General features: G+C 45.3%; 1 protein-coding gene across 2 annotated transcripts in view; it reads right to left on the bottom strand.

Moving 5' to 3' along the window:
• Positions 1 to 5637: 5637 nt before the first annotated feature.
• The window catches only part of ATL3 (atlastin GTPase 3), a 36339-nt gene continuing 18738 nt past the window's right edge, over positions 5638 to 23238 (bottom strand). For both annotated transcript variants that reach the window (XM_059710331.1, XM_059710332.1), the window contains exons 6-13: positions 20679 to 20735; positions 19931 to 20023; positions 19174 to 19312; positions 15007 to 15134; positions 14341 to 14397; positions 12293 to 12364; positions 11474 to 11905; positions 5638 to 10624 (exon numbers count right to left, since the gene is read on the bottom strand). In XM_059710331.1, the coding sequence (XP_059566314.1) occupies positions 10538 to 10624; positions 11474 to 11905; positions 12293 to 12364; positions 14341 to 14397; positions 15007 to 15134; positions 19174 to 19312; positions 19931 to 20023; positions 20679 to 20735 (1065 nt within the window). In that variant the 3' untranslated portion in view covers positions 5638 to 10537. The remainder of the gene's footprint in view (positions 10625 to 11473; positions 11906 to 12292; positions 12365 to 14340; positions 14398 to 15006; positions 15135 to 19173; positions 19313 to 19930; positions 20024 to 20678; positions 20736 to 23238) is intronic.

The following is a 23238-nucleotide window of genomic DNA, read 5'->3' as shown; positions in this document are numbered from 1 at the left end:
ACGGAGAGCCATCCCCACTCCTCACCCTTCCTGAAGCTCGGGGAGGAACCGCCCCACCCACCTCTCGGACAGACAGACGGACGGATGTGGGAGGCTGCAGGCTGCGAGGCCGGCGCTGCGGCGGCACAGGGACCCGGTTTAAAGGCCTCAGTCCCGCCCAGCGTGAGGTCACCAGCCCTTCCCAGAGCCACTGGCTAATGAGAGCCTCGCCGAGCCTCCTGCCCGCGACAGGGACCGCCTGCTCCCGCCTCCGCCTCCAGACCGGCAGGTCTGGATGCCTCCCGGGCACCGACCCTCCCCGTCCCTGCTCGCTCCTCCGCCCCGAGGCACCCACTGAGCCGCCCCTCCTCACCTGGTCCACACACACGCGCTGCGGGGAGTCCAACGTTCAAGAACAGAGCTGCTGTATACGCGATCCCTGTGTACACATCACACTGGAATGTAAGCAATTTATCTCCTCCTCTAGAGCGAGCTTACAGTTCAAACCTCTATTGAATTTTTTTAAAATAAATATTTTATTGGTTTTTTTACAGAGAGGAAGGGAGAGGGATAGAGAGCTAGAAACATCAATGAGAGAGAAACATCCATCAGCTGCCTCCTGCACACTCCCTACTGGGGATGTGCCCGCAACCAAGGCACATGCCCTTGACCGGAATCGAACCCGGGACCCTTGAGTCCGCAGGCCGACGCTCTATCCACTGAGCAAAACCGGCCAGGGCCCTCTATTGAATTTTAAAGATATTAGAAGACAAGGGTCTAGCAGAGGGAAAGTACTTTTAACTATTGGGTCTTAAGTCACCAGATATACCCCCAAACCTGGCACACAGTAGGCATCCCATGAATGAGTGAGTGAATGAATGAATGAATGACCAAACACAGGTCCATTCTCACAGTGGGCTGTGACTCCACAAGAATAGAACCAGCTCCTGTCCATCTCCATGTTACCATCACGCCCCACTCCCAGCCTTGGAATCAGGATGCCTGGGCCACACCCTGGCCCTGTCACTTGCTAGCTATAGGATCCAGGCACCCTTCCCTGAGCCTCAGTTTGTTCATCTGTAAAATGGGGTGATGACGATCCTGTACAACATGTAATATATAAAACTACATTCCCCAGAGGGAGAGCAACAAATGGAATGATGCTTATAAAGTGCCGGGCACGTGGCAAATCATGTTATTAGCATGAGATAAGGTATATGTTCATCAGCTTTACACGTTATTCACCAGCGTCCGGGCAGGGAGAGTCAGAGGCAACGTAATACCAGAGCTTCCTGTGCGTTACCACTCACCCAATGAAGCGCTGTGCACGTGGAGCCAGTGAGCAGCTGGAAGGCAGTCCAGACCCAGGAAGCAGAGGTTCGTTGGGAGGAAACCAGACTGCTTTCTGCCTCTTACTCTCTGCTCCCAGAGTTGCTCAAACGTCACATCTTTTTTTTTTTTTTCCTGTCCTATTCCTATGCCAAGAAAAACAAAACGAAAAACATCGGCGGGGCAGGGACGTCAGGGTTCTATACTGTTACTTTCCAAGCAGCTCTCCAAGGGGGAGCTCTGTAAGGAAGGCCCCAGGCGATGCCAGCACCGCCAGCAGAACCATCCTCAACCCCATTCTGCTCCGTGAGCACCGAACAGGGGGCCGCCGCCAGGGTCCAGCTGTCACCTGCCTCCGGGCTTCTCTGCGATGGGCCCTGTGGAGAGGCACGCGTTACTTAATCATTTGCAATCTCTCCCCGTTGTCTGCCCTCTGAGGAGGAGGAGGGCTCCTCCCAAGACTGTTTTGTGAGTCTCCGAGGAAGGAATAGCTGAGAAGTAGGAGAAAATGGCACAAGGCTGAATAGCGTGTGGGGATTCTTTTTTTTTTTCCACTTGTGAGCATTTAATGAACTTCCGTCCATGTGGCTTCAAGCTACCAGCACGCTGGCCCCCACAACACCACCGTCTTCTCCTCAGGCTTCTGCTGATGAACTTGGCCTTCACCACGACAGGCTGCTTGGGGAGCCACCCCTTCCCCAGACTCCGTAGTAGCCCGACCGCACCACGTCAGTGATGGGAGCGGCTACTGTCTTGTCTTTGGCAGCATTTACCTGTCTGCTCACTGACCGAGGGCCACAGGTGACCAAGGCTGACAGTGGGGAAGAAGTCTGGGTCCCCTTAAGTGGCCATGCCTCACACCAACTTCCCCCAAGGAACCTGGGCGGTATTTGTCAGAACTGATCTTGTGACGATGCAAGTCACCAGCATTACCTCAGCCCCCGGGTGCTTGCCGACATGGCCAGGGCCGTGGCTCACGTGGCCCTGAAGTTTCCGGGTCTTCCTTTGTCTGGTGGGCATGCTATGGCCGAGAAGCCCCATGTGGGGATTCTGAGCACGTAGGTAGGAGTGGAAGCGAGGCCAGGGCTGAGAAAAGGGGGTGAGGTGAGGGGCAGGCAACAGCATTTACGGGAAGCTGTTTGCGATGCTTCTGTACACACAGGAGCAGAAGCATGGGATCGTTTTGTGGCAACATGAGGGTCTGTGTTGCTAACAGCAACTCTCAAAATGGGAGCTCCTTGGGAAGGTGCTCCATCAGCACCCTGTACAGCTCTTTACACCCACACAGGCTACTCGGCTACGGCTCTGAGAATACACCAATTTTGACAGTTTGCTCTGAACAGAAAAATCGGGCTTTTCGTATGAAAAGGAAGATGAAATATAACTTCCTGCAGAACCTCCCTCCCAGCTCTGAAACCCCTCAAATCCTACTGAGGCGATGATGAATCCCTACGAGACCCTGAAGAGCTTCCACTGCATTGAGTGGAAGCCTAACCACCTCTACTGCCCCTTAAAGGAACACCCTGAAATGTCCCAGGCTCCCATTCCACTGTGGTCAACGGCCAGGCCGGGGAACTGGGGGCTGTTGTGGACACTCGTTTTTGTCTGACCAGCAGTCTTTCAATTGGTGACTGTGGGGTTCTGGTGGGGCTGCCTCTTCCAGTTCCCCATCACCCCGACTAGAGAACCTGTGACCTCGGTCTGGCTGGTTGTTGTGCCCCAGCCCCCAGACCAGGGATTGGCCCTGGAAGGAGCATATGCCCCAAGCCAGACCCATCAGCAGCTTTCTCTAGAATGGAGCTATATATACACACATTTTTAAATAGGCAGTGGCTCAAAAAAAAGTCTCTTTCCTCCAGGGATATGAAAGGGGGATGATGTAAGCCGGGAACCATTTGTGCCTACCCTACCCTGCAGCCGGAAGGAAACCCTTCTGCGAGAGCAGATAACCTGGCCACTGCAGACGAGAAAACAGCCTGGTGGCATTTGAATTCTTCCAGTGCCTGATGTCAGTTTTACTCCTTAGACAGCCAGTTTTCCCAGTTACCATTCCTTTTTTTATTTTTATTAGGGTTGTCTTGTTTTACTCTTTAAAAATATTTTTAATTACAGCTGACATACAGTATATTATTTTCAGGTGTACAACATAGTGATTAGACATTTATATAACTTATGAAGTGATCTAGTTAGATCTATCTAACCCTGATAGATCTAGTATTCATCTGACACCAGGCATAGTTATTACAATACTAGAGGCCCAGTGCACAAAAATTTATGCACTTGGGAGGGTCCCTCAGCCCGGCCTGTGCCCTCTCACAGTCTGGGACCCCTCGGGGAATGACCACCTGCTGGCTTAGGCCCGTTCCCCGGGGGATTGGGCCTAAGCTGGCAGTCAGACATTCCTTTGGCAGCCCGGGAGCCCTCGGGGGATGTCCACTTGCAAGCAGGGAGCAGGCCTAAGCTGCAGTTGGACACCCTTAGCGCTGCTGAGGAGGCAGGAGAGGTTCCCACCACCACCGCTATACTGGCAGCCGTCAGCCAGGCTTGTGGCTGAGCAGAGCTCCCCCTGTGGAAGCACACTGACCACCAGGGGGCAGCTCCTGCATTGAGCATCTGCCCCCTGGTGGTCAGTGTGTATCACAGTGACCAGTGATTCCCAGTTGCTCTGCTGTTAGGGTCAATTTGCATATTACCCTTTTATTATATAGGATAGAGGCCTGGTGCATGGGTGGGGGCCTGCTGGTTTGCGCTGAAGGGTGTCCCGGATCAGGGTGGGGGTCCCACTGTGGTGGCTAGCCAGCCTGAGTGAGGGGCTAAGGGCCATTTTCAGACTGGCCACACCCCCTTCAGGGTGGGGGTCCCCACTGGGGTGCCTGGCCAGCCTGGGTGAGGGGCTGAGGGCCATTTTCAGGCTGGCCACACCCTCTTCAGGGAGGGTGGTCCTGCTGGGGTACCTGGCCAGCCTGGGTGAGGGGCTGATGGCTGTTTGCAGGCTGGCCACAGCCCCTTCAGGGTGGGGGTCCCTGCTGGGGTACCTGGCAGCCTGGGTGAGGGGCTGACTTTTTTCAGGCTGGCCAAGCCCCCCAGCAGGACCCTCACCCCATGAGGGTGTGGCCATCCTGGGTGAGGTGCTGATGGCTATTTGCAGGCTGGCCACAGCCCCCAGCCACCCAAGCTCCCAGTGGAGGCTGGTTGGAAGCAGGTATCTGGGATTTATTTAGCTTCTATAATTGAAATTTTGTTGCCTTTTGGGGAGCCCACAGCCGGCCAGAGCAGGCGGGAAGCTTGGCTTCCTCCATCGCCGGAGCAATCAAGCCTCCTATTTGCTTCAGTTCCGTGGCTGCCGGCCACCATCTTGGTTGGGTTAATTTGCATGTAGCTGCTCTGGCTGGCTGGTGGGCGTGGCTTGGGCATAGCGAAGGTACAGTCAATTAGCATCTTTGTCTTTTATTAGTGTAGATTATTCACATCCCAGTCTACCATTTCTTTTTTAAAAATCAAATGAAGTCGAATTGATATTTGGCAAACTGATATATGCTAATCAAAGGCAAGAATGCCAGTGTGCCCAAAACAAGCCCATTGGCTTGACCCCTCCCCACCCACACATGGCCACTTCCCCCAGCTTGGCCTTCCTTCTCCCAGCTTATTGTGAGGCGAGCATCAACACTTTGATGGGAGCGCCCAAGTTTTCACCATGTTCTTCAAATCATACCGACTTGTGGGTTTGCCCCTTCCCTACTAATCTGTGATGAGCTCAGTGTAGCCCCTAGCCTGACGCCTGACAGATGACCATCACTAGGGGTGGAGGGATGAATGGATGGATGGATAGATGGAGGCTACTGACCCGACCCAGTGTTTCAAACTAGGGAAACCTTTTTTACTGCAAAGCTAAGTAGAGCATATCTACTTAGTCAAGATATGAGAGGGTCACTGCAGCTCCCCACTGCTTCCAAGGTGGCCGATGAAACAGAAAGCTTTCAGTAGAACTTGACCTCACCCCACCCCAAAGAGGAACCATTTAACCAGGTGGGTCCAGATGGGACAACCACCATGGAAGTGCCACAAATTCAAGGGTCGTCATCAGTCCACGTTACTATAAATAAAACTTGTATTGGATTATAAGCACCACCACCAAAGGCGTAGCCTTCTCCAGCACCATGCCAGTAAGACACTGTTTTGTAGGACAGAGAAAGCTGACTCACTCAAACCTCATTATCACTACATTTGACACCAAGTTACTTATCCTCTTAGATATCCTATTCACTTTGCCAAGCCCAAACCTGTTTCACAGATCTTCCCACATTAAAGAGAAAAAACACAGAGACAACATGAGGCTGTGATCTTTATTCCATTAAATGACCTTACAGAAACAGAAACATGCTTTTAATATACTAATAGCATCATCTTATCCTATTGCACTTTTTTAAAGTATATTAAATTTTAAAGCCATTTTTAAAGGGTATAAGAGAAAAGTACTTTCATCAAATCATTTAAAAGAAATCTGAGAAGGAAAATTGTATATGTTCAAGATTAACATCCACTCCTTTCAGGCTTTAGTCTATGGCAGCGTTTTTTCATCTAAATTGGAAAGTTTTGGGAGTCAAAGTCCACCTTCCCTTGGTCACAAGAACACCACATTTAAATTTTTCTGGCAAATGAAATTCTTCCCAAGAAAGAAATATTTTTAATCTTTCTGCTCCTAGATTTTGAAAAGTTCCTAATATGGGTTACTTTTGTTGCTAATTTTCAAAGTTATGGTCATCTCCTGTCTTTTTGTTCATTACTTTTACTTATGGTTTAAGGTTTTCTGTATATGAGTTAGGGGTTCAAGTTACAGTGCTGAATTTTGCTTTTTAAAAGAAATACAACTTTTACCCTGGCCAGGTGGCTCAGTTAATTGGAGCGTCTCCCGTACACCAAAAGGTTGCTGGTTTGATCCCTGATCAGGATGTATACAGGAAGCAACCAATCGATGTTTCTCTCTCTCTAAAAATCAATGGAAACATATTCTTGGGTGAGGATTAAAAAAAAGAAACACAACTTTCAAACGTTTTTTTTTTAATCCTAATGACACCTGCCACTAAATAGGACACTTGTGTAACTTGTACATTCACTGCTCAGAGAAGGCACTGTGACATCCTCATTTTGAGGAACAGCTTCAAGGAGCTGAGATAATCCTCCAATTACAGGCGCCCTGACTGTTCTGAACACTGTGCACTGTCAGTGACTGCACCTGGCAGACCACCTCATCTGAACTGCAAGGAAAAGCCACCCACTTGCCGCCAGGCCATCCTGAACTGCACTTTCCCACCATGCAGTGCAGTCTCTCACTGCTGTCTCTGAGGCCCCTGCACTACTGTATACAAAAGCAGTGATTCTGGGGCCAAAGACCGGACCAACTGAGGCAACCCCTGGGGTAGAAAGCTGGTAATTTAAACTTTTTAAACAAGAATTCCAGGTAAGTCTTATGTACTCCAAGATAGGTAAGAACCAATACTCAAAACATAGCTACAGTATGATTTAACAAGGAAAACTATCCAATTGCAAATGGTCTTTTACAATGGGGTAAAAAAAAAAAAAGTTCCATGAAGTCCCAACAGAGTGACTCAATGGGTTGGAGTGTCGTCCAGCACACCAAAAAGGTTTCAGGTTCAATTCCTGGTCAGGGCACATACCCAGGTTGTAGGCTATATCCCCGATCAGGGCCCATACGGGAGGTAACCGATCAATGTTTCTCTCACTCTCCCCCCACCTTCTCTCTCTCTAAAAAAATCAATAAACATATACTCAGGTGAAGATTAAAAAGAAAAAAGGTCCATTATGACTTCCATGTAAACTATTAAAAAAAAAAAAAAAACCTCTAGGAAAAATATAAAACATTTTTACATCAATTTACTCGACTCTTCTGTAATTCATACATGCATACCCTATCTGAGACACACCCATGAGAACGGTGGGTACGATGCTAAAGAAACACACTGCCAGCAGAAAGCAGTTTGTTTGCCTAAAGCCTTTAACTTCATGTAAGAGAAAAAAGAAAAATAACAGGTAAAACAAAACCAATATTCCCAAGCGACTTTACCAAGTGTGAGTACATAGCCCTCCGTGGAACAGATTGCTCAGGGTACTGCTAATACGGAATGAGTCTGAAGATGTTTCATTATCACACATGACAACATGACAGTTTGCCCTCAGTTTGTCTACAATGCAATCTAGAAAGACTTCCCCATGAAAGAATCAAAACTTTTATTCTATTAATTTTACTCTAAGCTTATTGGAAGTATAAAAAAACAACAAAAAAGCCTTAACATTTAACTTCTCCTGAAATGAGTTATTTTAAGAGAGAAATTTGAAAACCTCCTTTTATGTTAATAGGAGCGCCCATATACTGTTAGGAATGTGTAAATAAACAATGCTGTGTGGAAAGGCCAGCCAGGAGTGGCAGAGCGACAAACACTAAGCAAACAATCTGAACTCCTAATGTCCCTGACCCACTAATTAAAGGCTGAGGGAAGTTCCGAGGTAAAAGACATTCTTTTCAGCCTGGTTATCAATCTCCCCAAGACTATGTAGGCCAGCAATGAGAATGCATCTTTTATTGAAAAAGGTGATATAAAGTCATCAGTTCACTGTTAAAAGAGAAGAGAGGGCAAAGAAAATTCATAAGAATCCTCACTGAGAAAACTTTATAAACACTTTTCAAGAGCAGAATGTGTTAACTAATAAAGACCCAAAAAACAAAGTTTCCCCGTAGGTAATTAAACCAAGTTATTCCTTTAAGATCAAAACAAAAATGGTGAATTTAAACAGTAAATCAATCCTAAGATTTCATTAAATCATACATTATCATGTTTATTTTTAAAAATCTAATACTTTAGAATTAAAGTACCTTTTAGACACATCTTCCTTTTCTCACCACTAAAAAAAAGGAGTAGGACCAATCTAGACAATTATTCTGAAATCTATAAATATGCTTATAAAATGCAGTAAGGCTTTTTTTTTTTTTTTTTTAGCAAAAAGTAAAACATGTAAATAGTAGGTTTATTAAACCCAATATCAGTAATTTAGTTCTAGCGAAACATCATCCAACACATTGATGTTTTCAATCTGAACTATAGTGATTCTGTAGGTTTGTTTTTAGTTAATATCTGTAAGGCCTTTCGCTGAGAAGTGTGAGCCTGCAGGAAGATGAGAGGCCCCCTGAAAATGGACTAACTTTTCAAAGCTAAGCTTTCAATTTAATATTCAAAACTAAGCATCACTGATAAGCAAGGAAACAGTTTTTATAACCACCTGAAATTTTTCTAAATCTAACAGCAAGTGAATAAAATAGCAGGAACTTCAGGGCAAGATGGTATGTAAATACGAAAAAAATATAAAATGCTTGGAATTCAGGCCTTATAAAAATACTTAAATGGTTAGGTGTTAAAGTAGTCAAAAAAAATCTTTAATAGATTATATGCCAGAAGAAACTTTGTTTTCCCACCTTCCACTCATACTTCATACATATAGAATTTTCCCAGATTTTGCCTAAGCCTTCCTTACCACCCTCCCACAAAAATGAAATTATCTTAAGAAGTAAGGCTCACATGCCTGAATGTTTATATAAATATTTGCAGGCAAATTTTAAAATCCATAATAATTCACCATTATAAGCCAAAGAAAAAGGCAACTACAGATAAAAAATTTTATCACACAATCAAGGTAAATAAAGAAGAATTATTAGATATTTCTGGATATTGTCCATATGTGGATGGGGCTTTGGTCTTTACTAAGCCAAAGCTATTTTAAAGCTACCAGACAGGTCAAGTAAAGTTAAATAAAGGAAGAATCACTAAATAAAACTGACAGTTTTAGCTCCATTACTAAATATATTAAACAGTGCATAGGAAATAAGACCTGATTTACTGCTAAGCCATGTGCAATAGGACATCACTTAAAGGCCATAATGTTTGGTACCATCTTTCCTCTAATTAATAATAAAGTTTTGTTCTTATGCAGAACTTTCAAAAACAAAACTTCTCAAATGACAAATGTGTGAGGGTAGTGTATAATACATATACCAATATAATAAAGCCCTAATATGCAATCGACCGAACGGCGGAACGACTGGTCGCTATGATAAGCACTGACCACCTGGGGGCAGACACTCCATGCAGGAGCTGCCCCCTAGTGGTCAGTATGCTCCCACAGGGGGAGTGCCACTTAGCCAGAAGCCAGGCTCACGACTGGTGAGCACAGCGTCCCAGCGTTGGTGGTGGGAGCCTCTCTGGCCTTCGCTGCAGGCGGGGTGGTAAGGAGCAAGGGTTCCCAGACTGCAAGAGGGCGCAGGCTGGGCTGAAGGACACCCCCCCCCAGTGCACAAATTTCATGCACCGGGCCTCTAGTACCAATATAAACCTACAAACAGTGAATCTGGCCAAGGCACAAGTTCAAGTGACTTATCAGAGGTCACATGGTTCATTTAAACTCTAGCTCTTTTCTTAAATTATCAAGTTCATTCCTTTTATTATGAGCCTCTGGCTTTTCAAGGCATGTTTGCTCTTCTCTAGAAAGAAGGTATAGGAATAAAGGCAAAAGAAAAAAATATGTTCCAATAAAACTGACAGCCTGTCAGGTAAAAGACCTTACATTTCAGTGAATAGATTTAAACATGATAGTAGTTTTCCACCCTGTGTGGCAGACAGGATTCTCTAATATTATAAGACTTTATGTAATGGCATCATTTCAGTCTTTAGCTCTAAAGCTTTTGCCAGTTTTGTAAACTTTTTAAAAAGGAATCCTTCTCAATAGAGGAAGGTATAAAAGAACTGACAAGTTTCACCCCAAACACTCTTTCCTGAGGCTTCCTCAGTCCCTATCATGCCTGCAAAAGCACGAATTCAGTTTTAAAAGGCACTAAGTGGCGCATAAAGGACTTAAAACTGCATTTCCATTTTCTCCTTTAGCTTTCCCCCCATAAAGTGCACAAAGCAGAGAGTAATAAAAAACAGACGCAAGCTTGGATCTCTATCATAAGCAAGGAAAAGAAACGCTTCCCACAGAAATGGAAGTGTGTTTAAGAGTTTGAAACCACAGGAAAGGTCTATTCCTTTATTGGTGCCATGTTTCAGCTCTTCCTGGGTGGTCCCAAAGCTACATTCCTCTGGACCTGTACCTGTGGCTACAGCAGAAATGCAGAAATCAGAAGGGGCTGGTTGGGTTCTTGTTGGATCCTCTCGTTAAGATGCTATTGAGCTTTTTTATCCATAGGTTGTCTCCCAACAATTGCATCCCTCACAGCAGCCTGAGTGGAATTACCAATGTGAGAAGAAGCCTGCAAAAGTCCACGAGGCAACATGTAAGTTAAGGAAATACAGCCCAGCATCAACAGAATACGTCCTTGGAGATCAACTTTCAAAAATTTCTGACATCATCATCAGTATGTTACAGAAAATAGGGGAATGAAAATGTGGGGGAGAGGAGCCTGTGACAGCAGCTACCTCCCAGGAGAGTTAGCTGACCCTTTGCTTTGTTATTGTGTTATTAGAGGCTTGCCAAATGCTTATTCCTTTAGTAGAAAAAACATTTTCGCTCAGGAAGCTAGAGTTTGGGATTGACATTGTAAAAATAATTTGTTTCCCTTCACAAGCCTCTAACTTAACTGATCTGTTCAAGCAACTCAGAAAAAGAAACCAGAGTCTCGAGGATCTATATACCTAGAGATCATGTCAGTGTCAAAAGCCACTGGCTTTTGGAAGATTTTAAGGGGAAAAAATGCCATCCATTAATAAGATTTAAAACAAAAAAATTTGTTAAGTTCATATTTTTCAAAGCTCTTGATTTTTAATAAAGCAAATTAATCTTGGATGAGGGAAAGAATCACACAGGAATTGGGTCTGACAAACATATAGTTAAAAGTTTCCCGCAAGGAACACAATTGTGTCTAAGCTGAAAAACTTTCTGCATTGAAGGATAATCATTGGGCATGAAAACAAAGCATCAAAATTAAACATTAATATCCTAAAAAAGGGTAATAAACATAATGCTCATCAGAAAAAAATAGTCAAGGAAATTTTCTCATGCCTTCGTTCACGAGGAAGCTCTGCCAAGTGGAGATACTTTATAAAAGAAACACAGTATCTGTCCACTGTCAACCCTCCCACTCCCAGCCGGCAGCACTTACCTGCTCTAGTACATACGCTGCTCCAGAATCGATAGCTCCGCCCAGCTCACGATACTGGCCAGAGTACCTGATGTACCCCCAAGTGAGAAGCGCTATTAGCAGCAGTCCAACTACACAGTTGAACAGCTGGGCCACAACCTCCAGACCAACGAAGCCGGTGAGGCCCGAGGCGACGTACAAAGCCACGATGCCCGTGAAGAGCACCGCGGGGGTTCGGAAGGTGCTGAAGATGTTCTTGCTGCCGTTGTGCTTGCAGAAGTTCTCATAGAGTTCCCTGATTTCCTCCTCCAGCTCCTGCTGGTAGCGAAGGCTGAAATCCTTCCCGCCCATCTTCTTGGTCTTCTTAAAATGGTCCAGAGCAAGCTGTCTGAATTCACAGTGCTTCTCCTCTAGAATGTCTGGAGACAAGTAAGGCTTCTCTCCCCCACACACCTAAAATATAAAGAAAAAGACGCAATGTGTTGAAGATCCCTTTAAAAACAAGTGACAAATAAAATTTATAAAGTGAAAACGCTGAAAAGCTTAGGCTATTTTGGTATTAGAAATTAACTGTAAATGATGACCAAGGCCAGCAGAGCTCAGGGGGCTGCCTCCGAGAGAACACGTAAGTTCCAGGGCCATGGCGCTCGGTGAGAGCAGTGACACAGCAGGAGCCTTGGCTAGAAAGCTGACAGCAGGCCCTCATTCCCAGGTGGCCTGGGTACAGCTGTGTTCCCTCGGTATCTTAAGACAGTAAAAAGGATCAAGTTTGGGCTTTTAAAGTCAGCAACCATGTCCAGGTTATAGATATTTCAGAATTAAGACATACGCCCAACATACCTCTTCCATGTTGTTGTAATAAATGTCCTTGGCAGAGGCTGCAGCTGCTAAATTGTTGGCTTCAGCAGTGGCCTTGAAGAAAGGAAAGCATAAGCTGTAAGTCCTTCCTCTATTAATATTCTTCGACAAATAACCACGTAAAATTTTTCTCACACCTTAGTCACCATTCTTTCTTATTATGCTTCTGCTATTTTTTAGGTTTCCATATAACCCAGTTTATTAAATAAAATACATCTTTTCTGCCAAAAATGTTCCCACACATAAGAACCTTTATCATAAATTGAACCTCTCCAAAATCATTCTCTTTGCTTCAATTTTTACTTACTGACTTGAGAGAGAGAGAGAAAGGAAGAGTGTGTGTGAAAAACATCAATGTGTGGTTCCACTTATTTATGCATTCACTGGTTAATTCTTGTATGTGCCTTGATGGGAGATTGAACCCAAAACCTTGGTGTATCAGAATGATACTCTAACTAACTGAGCTACCTAGCCAGGGCCCTTTGCTTTAATTTTAAATGTTAAAAAACAGATGTAAGTCAAAAAAGAAGGGAAACAGCCCAGCCAGCGTGGTTCAGTGGTTGAGCGTCGACCTATGAACCTGGAGGTCATGGTCTGATTCCTAGTCAGGGCATATGCCCAGGTTGCTGACTCAATCCCTAGTGGGGGGGATAAGGGAGGGCGTGTGCAGAAGGTGGCGTCCATGATTCTCTCTCATTACTGATGCTTCTCTCTCTCTAGCTTCTCTCTCTCTCTCCCTTCCTCTCAGAAATCGATAAAAATATATTTATTTTTTTTAAAAAGAAGGGAGAGCCCTAACCGGTTTGGTTCAGTGGATAGAGCGTCAGCCTGCGGACTGAAGGATCCCAGGTTCGATTCTGGTCAAGGGCATGTACCTTGGTTGCGGGCACATACCCAGTAGGGGGTGTGCAGGAGGCAGCTGATCGATGTTTCTCTCTCATCAATGTTTCTAACTCTCTATCCCTTTCCCTTCCTCTCTGTAAAAAATCAATAAAAATATATTTTAAAAAAAAGAAGGGAGACAAATTATCTTTACAATGTCAATCCCAAACTCTAAATTCCTGAGTGGAAAGATTTTTTTCTACTAAAGGAATAAACATTTGGCAATAAATGGCCTTATGTTCAGTACATGAAAATCAGAATCATGTTTTAACAAAACAAGACTTTGAAAATACCAAAATGTTGAAAATATAACTCATTGGAAATTAAATGCTGACTCATCGTAAGTAGACACATTAGGACATGCTCTAGTAAAGCAGATAGCAGGAAACGGGAAAATGGCCTGTCCACACAGCTGGGGGTGTCTCCCTGGGGACAGCAGGCAGGGGTGTCACAGCATGTTTGGTGGGAAGGCCAAGCAGGGGTGTCACAGCATGTTTGATGGGACAGCAGGCAGGGGTGTCACAGCATTTTTGGTGGGACAGCAGGCAGGGGTGTCACAGTATGTTTGGTGGGAAGGCCAGGCAGGGGTGTCACAGTATGTTTGGTGGGACAGCAGGCAGGGGTGTCACAGCATGTTTGGTGGGACAGCAGGCAGGGGTGTCACAGTATGTTTGGTGGGACAGCAGGCAGGGGTGTCACAGCATGTTTGGTGGGACAGCAGGCAGGGGTGTCACAGCATGTTTGGTGGGAAGGCCAGGCAGGGGTGTCACAGTATGTTTGGTGGGACAGCAGGCAGGGGTGTCACAGCATGTTTGGTGGGACAGCAGGCAGGGGTGTCACAGCATGTTTGGTGGGAAGGCCAGGCAGGGGTGTCACAGTATGTTTGGTGGGACAGCAGGCAGGGGTGTCACAGCATGTTTGGTGGGAAGGCCGGGCCCAGTGAGAGGCCGTGCCGTTTAAGCTGAACCACCAAGAACACAGATAAGAAAACCAGAAGGCAACCACACTGCTGGAATGTGCTGGAAATAAGAGCTCAGCATAATGGGAAAGGAGAGAAACAGCGCCGTCTTCTTAAAGGGCTCTGCTTGCGGATCCGGATCAACTCACGAAATCGAAGTTATCACTTAGGCTGTCCAACAGCTGCGTACCTGAAGCATGGATTTGGGGTGAGGCAGATCTTCTCCTTGGTAAATTTTAATATATGCCTGAAAATATAAACATAAAAATAATTACCAAAAATGTCATTCTGTCATAATTCATCATACTTGTAATTGTAGGACCAGTAACCAAACAACTTAATTTTCCTAAAGACCTAGATCAACACCCAGGAATTAGCAAAAACACAACACACCTTGTGCACGTTAGCATTTTTAGTTCACTGAAAATGGTCTCAAGCAGCAGAAGCCTGCCAAGGCTAAGATTCCCGCCAGGCTCCCCACGCACACTGGCCTCACCACTACCTGTGGGCAGAGTGACCATCCGCCTTGAGGTAGTCATGTCACATTTAGGTGCCGTCTCCCACTCACAGCAACATCCTAACCACCTCCTGTCCACACCATCTTCCTGGAGGAACAATCTTCCTTTAGCCACAGTCATCACTCTAAGAGAGTGCAAAGAACATCCATTTGGTTCTTAGACCGATACTGCCACCCAGTGGCCCATTCCTGGAAGGACACTGAAGTCTGACAATGCCTCTCATCATTTCTCCCATGAAACTTTTCCCTAAGCTTTAAAATACCGAAATTCAAATTAGTTTAAACCTAGACCAGTTTTACCAAAAGCCCAACATTTTAATAATTAAAGCCCACAATTACCTTAAAATACTCCAAGAGCCCCCGACAGGTGACTTTTGAGCCATTGATCTCCTTTTCCATTAAGTTGGCTGGGTTCAATATGTACGGAATCAGTATCTGTAACTGCTCTTTGAATTCACTGGCAATATCTGTGCACAGGACCATGAAGAAGGAAACAATCAGCCAGACGGGCTTCAGCCAAGGGAAGCACAAAACAAATGTCTAAATGTCTTAACATATGTCAGTCAACGTGGAGGGCAGGGTCCCGGGGCAGGTGTCCGACGTTTTCGGCTCTGACCAGAACAGCAGTCCGTTCTTATGTGCCCTGGATGTCCCCTTCCCTTCCGCAGTATTAAGACCTGCCTAACCGAGAAGAGAATATGCAGAATGCCCTTCCCCTGGTTTTCATTCTGGGAGGTTCAGGCCTTTCAAGAAATTTCACTTTTTTAAATCCTCACCAGAGGATACTTTTCCACTGATTTTTAAAGAGGGAGTGGAAGGGAGGGAGAAGCGGGAGAGAGACACACTGATGTGAGAGACACACTGACTGGTCGCCTCCCACATGCGCCCTAACCTGAGCCTGGGATCAAGTCTACAACCGAGATACATGCCCTTGACTGGAAATCAAACCCGAGCCTCTTTGGCTTGAGGGCCGATGTCCTAACCACTGAGCAACTGGCCAGGGCAAGAAATTTCACTTTTTTAAGAGTTTCATGAACCAGGTCTTCAAAAGATCAATTATCAGCCCAAGTCCTCAGACCAGGCCCTTGCTACATCCTCATGCTCCCCTTACTTTTTTAGAAATCACTATTCACCCACTTCTTTGTTTTCATTCATTTTTTCCTGGCAAACGGAGTACAAGCACCTGTACTTCATATTTATTTTCTAGCGCCTCCGTAGAGAGGAGCTCTGGGCCGCCCGAGGGAAAGCCTCCTGTCTCGGAAAGGTGACAGCTTCTCTGCGGTTTCTACAAAGTTCCCAGAGAGGACTCGGGAGAGCCATTAAACAGCTTTCCTCAAGGTGAGAACTAGCTGGTCCAACTATGAAGACACGGGAATCTGATTTCCATAATCTAACATCTTCCTGGGTTTCCAACTAACTCAGACTATCAACTGATAGTTATCACATCAAGGTAAGAACTCTTCAACACTCCATAACCCTAATTTGTAAAATTGAAGTGTTCTTATTTCATTTATTGATTCAACAGTTTTTGAGCACCTTTTTTGTGGCCAGCATTGTTGCAAGAGTTGGGGATAGAGCAGTGAATAAACAAAAGTGGTTTAGAAATTTTCCCAAATTACAAATATCACTATAAAAATCTCTATAAAGCCCTAGCCAGTGTGGCTCAGTGGATGGAGCATTGGCCTGCAGACTGAAGGGTCCCAAGTTTGATTCCAATCAGGGTACAGGCCCAGTTTCAGGCTCAATCCCCATAGGGCGCATGCAAGAGGCAGCCAATCAATGTTTCCTTCTCACATTGAAGTTTCGCTCTCACAGTGATGCTTCTCTCTATCCCTCTTGCTTCCTCTCTCTCAAAATCACCCAGTTAATCAATCAATAATAAAAGAATTCCACTGAACAACTCCCCTACCGGTGAGGAACAAGACCAGAGTTTAGGTGTGGTAAAAGTGTGTCTAATAATGGAGTGTTATAACCCTAAAAGACACATCACCTACACACTCAGCTTTCTTTCCATACTCAACTCTGAAAAGTCAATCACGACTGCTTTGGTTAAAAAAAAAAATTCTAGTTCCAGTGTCGCCTAAGCAGATTTCTCTCCAAAGCCAGGCCACAAACTCGGACTTTTTTTTTTTTTTTTTTAATATATTTTATTGATTTTTTACAGAGAGGAAGGGAGAGGGATAGAGAGCTAGAAACATCGCTGAGAGAGAAACATCGATCAGCTGCCTCCTGCACACCTCCTACTGGGGATGTGCCCACAGCCAAGGTACATGCCCTTGACCGGAATCGAACCTGGGACCCTTCAGTCCACAGGCCAATGCTCTAGCCCAGGGGTGGGCAAACTTTTTGACTCGAGGGCCACAATGGGTTCTTAAACTGGACCGGAGGGCCGGAACAAAAGCATGGATGGAGTGTTTGTGTGAACTAATAAATTCAAAGTAAACATCATTACATAAAAGGGTACGGTCTTTTTTTTTTTTGGTTTTATTCATTTCAAACGGGCCGGATCCGGCCCGCAGGCCGTAGTTTGCCCACGGCTGCTCTAGCCACTGAGCAAACTGGTCAGGGCAAACTCAGACTTCTGAGATGCCATCTAAAGGCTCCGGAAGTCTGCTCAGGAAGCTGCCACTACATAACATCATACAGGTGGCGAATAGAAGGTGAAGGTAAGTCTCTCAAACTCAGTTTCTTTGGTAGCATTACAATCGGCTGGAACATAAATCTTAAGCAAGTACATTAACTTTCTTGCATCGAATGAGTCAAGTTCTCTTGGTAACTGAGCAGTACATGTCACCTAAATTGCTTCCCCATGTAACGGAAGTCGTTTCTGCTTCAGCACAGTATGGATTTGGGTTAAGAAGAATCAGGATGTGAATCTCTGTCCCACCACTTAGCTGTGTACACTGAACAAGTTACTTAACTTTCCTAAACCAGTGTCTTCATCTGTACAATAAGGAAAATATTATCAGTTTCATGGAATTACTGGAAGCATTAAGTGCGAAAGTAACCAGTATCGTGTTGGTGCTATGGTCTGAATATTTTGTCCCCCCTCCCCTTGTTGGAATCATATGTTGAAATCCTAACCCCTAAAGGTGATGGTATTAGGAGGTGGGGCCTTTGAGAGGTGAGGAAGTCATGAGGGTGGAGCCCTCATGTATGGGATTAGTGCCCTTATAAAAGAGATCCCCCAGAGCTCACCAGCCCCTCCCAACATATGAATATACAACCTGAGACCAGGAAGATAACCCTTTACACACCATGCTGGCACACTAATCTTGGGCTTCCAGCCTCCAGAATGACAGGAAATAAATTTCTGTTGTTCATAAGCTACCGAGTCTATGGTATTTTGTTATAGCAGCCCAAACAGACTAAGACAGTTGGGAACATGACTGGATATCTAAAATTGGTGACTACTATTATTTCTACTTTACTGGGAACCTAAGAAGCTCAGATAAGTTTATAAACAAAAGTGCTTAGTTTAATACATGGGGAAACTGATGTCTAGCCATTAAATGACTCAAGGTCTCAAAGAACAAAAATAAGATAATGGAACCCATGAGTCCCAACTCTGATTTCTCTAAGCTACTATTTAGTCAGCACTTCCTGATATTAACAAATGACTCAGCATCAGGTTTTTTTATAATCACAAATAAAATGAAAACAATAGCCATGCCACACATTGTGTTATATTTCTTTGGGAAGTTAATTTTACTTGATAAACATTAGCTGACTAATGATTAGTCTTCTTTTACTTAGCATTTTCATCTTTTATAAACCAATAATCATAACATGTCTCTTAGAAAGATCATTAATGGATATTGCCAACACCATTTCAGATGGAGAAATTAAGATGAGCTAATTCTAATTCTGATGGTCACAGTAAGGCAAGAGCAAAAACTGACCCAGACTCCAAATACTATTCTTTCTTAGAGAACATACTACTTCTCTTAAGCATTCACCAGATTCTTTCTTTCTTTTTTAATATTTGTATTGATTTCAGAGAGGAAGGGAAAGGGAGAGAGGTAGAAACATCAATGATGAGAGAGAATCATTGACTGGCTGCCTCCTGTACACCCCCCTACACCCCCTGGAGATTGAGCCCAAAACCCAGGCATGTGCCCTTGACCAGAATTGAACCTGTGACCCTTCAGTCCGCAGGCTGATGCTCTATCCAGTGAGCCACACAGGCTAGGGCAGCCGTGGGCAAACTACGGCCTGCGGGCCGGATCCGGCCCGTTTGAAATAAATAAAACTATTGAAAAAAAAGACCGGACCCTTTTATGTAATGATGTTTACTTTGAATTTATATTAGTTCACACAAACACTCCATCCATGCTTTTGTTCCAGCCCTCCGGTCCAGTTTAAGAACCCATTGTGGCCCTCGAGTCAAAAAGTTTGCCCACCCCTGGGCTAGGGCAACACCAGATCCTTAATTGACATTTTCTGGTCACTATTTAATTCCAAAGATCAAATCACATGTTTAAAATAACATCATTTGTAACACACCTTTCAATTTCCCATCAAACTCAGGGCTTGTGGCCACCTGGAGTCCTGGATGTGGCAGAAGAAAACAGGAGACGCTCGAGAAACATGAGTGAATGTGATTTCGGACATTCTGAATTTCTTCATGCTGATGTTCTTTCACCTGCCAATGAAGATCCACAATTTACAAAAGACCATTTGTTTCTCTTCACAGGAACTACTGGTGTAAGACAAAGGAAAGAAGACTTCCCAACTCTGATGGGTCATAGTGGCCTATGTTATTTCCAATAAGAAAACACAGAACCCTAAGAAGCAATAAATGGCCAGGTTGTGGGCTCGATCCCCAGTGTGGGGTGTACAGGAGGCAGCCGATCAATGATTCTCTCTCATCACTGATGTTTCTATTTCTCTCTCCCTCTCCCTTCCTCTCTTAGATCAATAAAAACATATTAAAAAAAAAAAACACACATAAGAATTTTGAACAAGAAAAACAGACTGAAGTTCTGAATGTGACATTCTAAAGACACATGTGGAACCTGACGTACAATGTGAAATGGAATTACAATCAAAGCTGGGGCTTTTGCCCAGAGTTCTTCTCCACAATACCTGTGCACTGTATACCCAGGTTCTTTAAAACATGAATAATATTAGTGTGTTAACATGCATAAGTATTTAACAAACTTAATATAATTTTCTGTAATCTGCTTGAAATACAATAGCTAAGGCAAATGGGAAAGTTATCACTGCTTTTAGGTAATTCCCATATTATATTTCTACTTACCTGTAGACGCTTATCCAAAAATGACATTCCTCCCTGTAGTCCATAGCTGTATTCATAAGGGAAACTCCAGTCTCGAACCAAAAACATCAGTGTCTATTTAGGAAAAGAGCAGCACACATTATAATGTTGCATAAATGCATTTTCAAAATTACAATTTAAGTACTCCTTTGCACAATGCCAGCTTCTTTAAAGGAGACCAGAAAACGTGCTGAAGGATTGAGCTATTCTGTGATGTCTCTGAAACCTTATAAACAAGTGTGCCAAAGGCAAGGATGGGGAGTACAGTATGGCACTAGCTAGTCATACATCAGATCTACTTTCCACATTAGAATGGATAGGGAAACAAATAATACTTAACGCTCCTCTAATCTCACTCAGGTTACTATGCATTCCCGTCCTCATGAAATAATTAGCTAAAACAAAGGTCAGTAAGCTTTTTCTGTAAATGGCCAGAGAGTAAGTATTTTAGGCCACTGTAGCACAAGACAGCCATGAGCAATACAAATAAGTATAACTGTGTTCTAAATAAAACCTTATAGACACTGACATTAAAATTTCAGATAATTTACATGTTATAGAATAGTATTCCTCTTCTGATTTCTTTCAACCATTCAAAAATGTAAAAACCATTCTTAACTCATAGGTCACATAAAAATAGGCAGCTGGCCAGAACTGGCCTGTGAGCTGCAGTTTGCTGATCTCTGAACTAAAATAAAGATTTGAATGGCATTTATAGTGAACATTCTACCTGGAAGGGTTTTTGGAAAATTTCATCCATTGCCAGACGACCATATTCTGTGAAGAGCTTAAAAAAAGAAGAAGAAAAAGAGTTATGGCTTGTAAGGCAAAATTAAAGTATTTCTGTGGCAGTTTTTTTGGGGGGTGTCCCTCAGAGTTCAGGAGATGCAGGCGTGTGGGGGATGAAGTGGGGAAAGGGAAAGGCACAGACACACTGGGAGGGAGGGAGCCTTCTGTGGCTATTCTTTATCAAAGTATCCATTTAACAGACCTGACTCCTACTTATATGAAACCAAAGTTCTACAATTTCAAAGCCCACAGGAGCCATGAACCTTAAAATAATCCTGGATCTGTCTTACATCCCAATTCATTAGCAAATCCAGAATCCAACCACTCACAAATTCCATGTAGCTTGGAATATTGCAATCGCTTCCTAATTGGTCTGCCTGCCCCTCCTCATCACCATTCTCCATACAACAGCCACCATGGCTCTGTTATCAATAAGGTTAGTTAGATCACACCCAGCCTCTGCTCAAAACCATCAACCACATCCTACCTAATAAAAGAGAAACATGGTAATTGGCGTACGACCGCTACCCTTCCCATTGGCTAATCAGCGAGATATGCAAATTAACTGCCAGCCAAGATGGCGCCGGCAGCCAGGCAGCTTGAAACTAACATGAGGCTTGCTTGCTTCAGTGACGGAGGACTCCAACGTTCCCCGCCTGCCTTGCAGGCCTCTGAGCCTGCAGTTTAAGAAACATTGTAATGAATATAGAAGCTAAACAAAACCCCAGAAACCTGCTTTCAGCAAGCCGAGCGGGGATCTCAGAGCTGGAGTTGATACAGAGTTTCAATTATAGAACCGAAACAAACCAGATACCTGCTTTCAGAAGCAGAGGCCTAAGAGCTGGAGCCAAGCCTCAAGCTAAAGCTGGCCCAGAATAAAAAAAAAAAAAAAAAAAAAAAGGAGCAGTTGGGAGCTTCTGTCACCCGCCAGCCTGAAAACACCCCTCAGCCCCTCACCCAGGCTGGCCAGGCACCCCAGTGGGGACCCCCACCCTGATCCAGGACACCCTTCAGGGCAAACCAGCCGGCCCCAACCTGTGCACCAGGCCTCTATCCTATATAGTAAAAGGGTAATATGCCTCCCAGCACCGGGCTCAGCAGAGCCGCGAGGCCTCCCGGCACCGGGATCAGCGTGACAGGAGGCAGTGCCCAAACCCCCTGATTGCCCTGCAGCTCTGTGACAGGGTGCGGTGCCCCAACCCCCTGATCGGCCCTGCTCTGTGTGTGACAGGGCAGAGCCATAACCTCCCCATCGGCCCTGCCCTGAATGTGAGAGTGGCAGTGCCCCAACCCCCTGATCGGCCTTGCTCTGTGGGTGATAGAAGGTGGTGCCCCAACCCCCACCCCACGGGCCCTGCTCTGTGTGTGATGGGGTAGAGCCATAACCTCCCCATCGGCCCTGCCCTGAGTGTGACAGTGGCGGCGCCCCAACCCCCTGATCGGCCCTGCTCTGTGGGTGATAGAGGGTAGCGCCCCAACCCCCTGATCTGCCCTGCTCTGTGTGTGACAGGGGGCAGTGCCCCAACTCCCCTATCAGCCCTACTCTGTGAGTGACGGGGGAGAGCTCCTCAACCCCCTGATGGGCCTTGCTCTGTGCGTGACAGGGTATGGAGCCCCAACCCCCTGATTGACCCTGCTCTGTGCGTGACAGGGGGTGGCGCCACAACCTCCCCATCGACCCTGCCTTGAGTGTGACAGGGGGCAGTGCCCCAACCCCCCAATCGACCCTACCCTGAGCGTGACTGAGGGTGGCATCGGAACCTCCCAATCGGCCCTGCTCTGAGCCCAACCAGGGGCTGCACCTAGGGATTGGGCCTGCCCTCTGCCACCCAGGAGCAGGCCTAAGCCAGCAGGTCGTTATCTCCCGAGGGGTCCCAGACCTGGAGAGGGCACAGGCCGGGCTGAGGGACCCCCCCCCCCCAGTGCACAAATTTTTGTGCACCGGGCCTCTAGTTCAGTATAAAAGGCCAGGTCTTATAATGTGATGCCACCATGCTGGCCCTCCTTGATGTTCTTCAAATGTGCTGGGCACACAGCTGCTTTAGGGTCTTTGTTCTGACTTCTCTTCCTACCTATAATGTTCTTCCCCTAAATAGCTGTGCAATCAGGTCCCGCATTTCTTAATTTTTTTGTTGTTGCTAATCCTCACCCAAGGATATTTTTTCCACTGATTTTCAGAGAGAGGAAAGGAGAAAGAGAAGGAGGGAGGAAAGAGAGAGGAGAGAGAGAGGAAAAAAAATCAATGTGAGAGAGATACATTGATTGCCTCCCAAATGCTCCCCCACCAGGGCCAGGGATCAAACCTGCAACCCAGGTACATGTTCTTGACCAGAAATCGAACCAGCAGCCCTTGTGTGTGCAGATTGATGTTATCACTACTGAGCAACCAGCCAGGGTGGGTCCCTCATTTCTTAAGGTCTTTACTCAAATGGCTCCTCCTCAATGAAGCCTTCCACCACCACCTACCGAAATATTACAATTCTCCACACAATGGTTCCTAC

The sequence above is a fragment of the Myotis daubentonii genome, chromosome 9 (genome assembly GCF_963259705.1).
Source record: "Myotis daubentonii chromosome 9, mMyoDau2.1, whole genome shotgun sequence".
Taxonomy (NCBI): Eukaryota; Metazoa; Chordata; class Mammalia; order Chiroptera; family Vespertilionidae; genus Myotis; species Myotis daubentonii.
The sequence above is the reverse complement of the archived record's forward strand: the minus strand, read 5'-3'. Positions and strand labels throughout refer to the sequence as shown.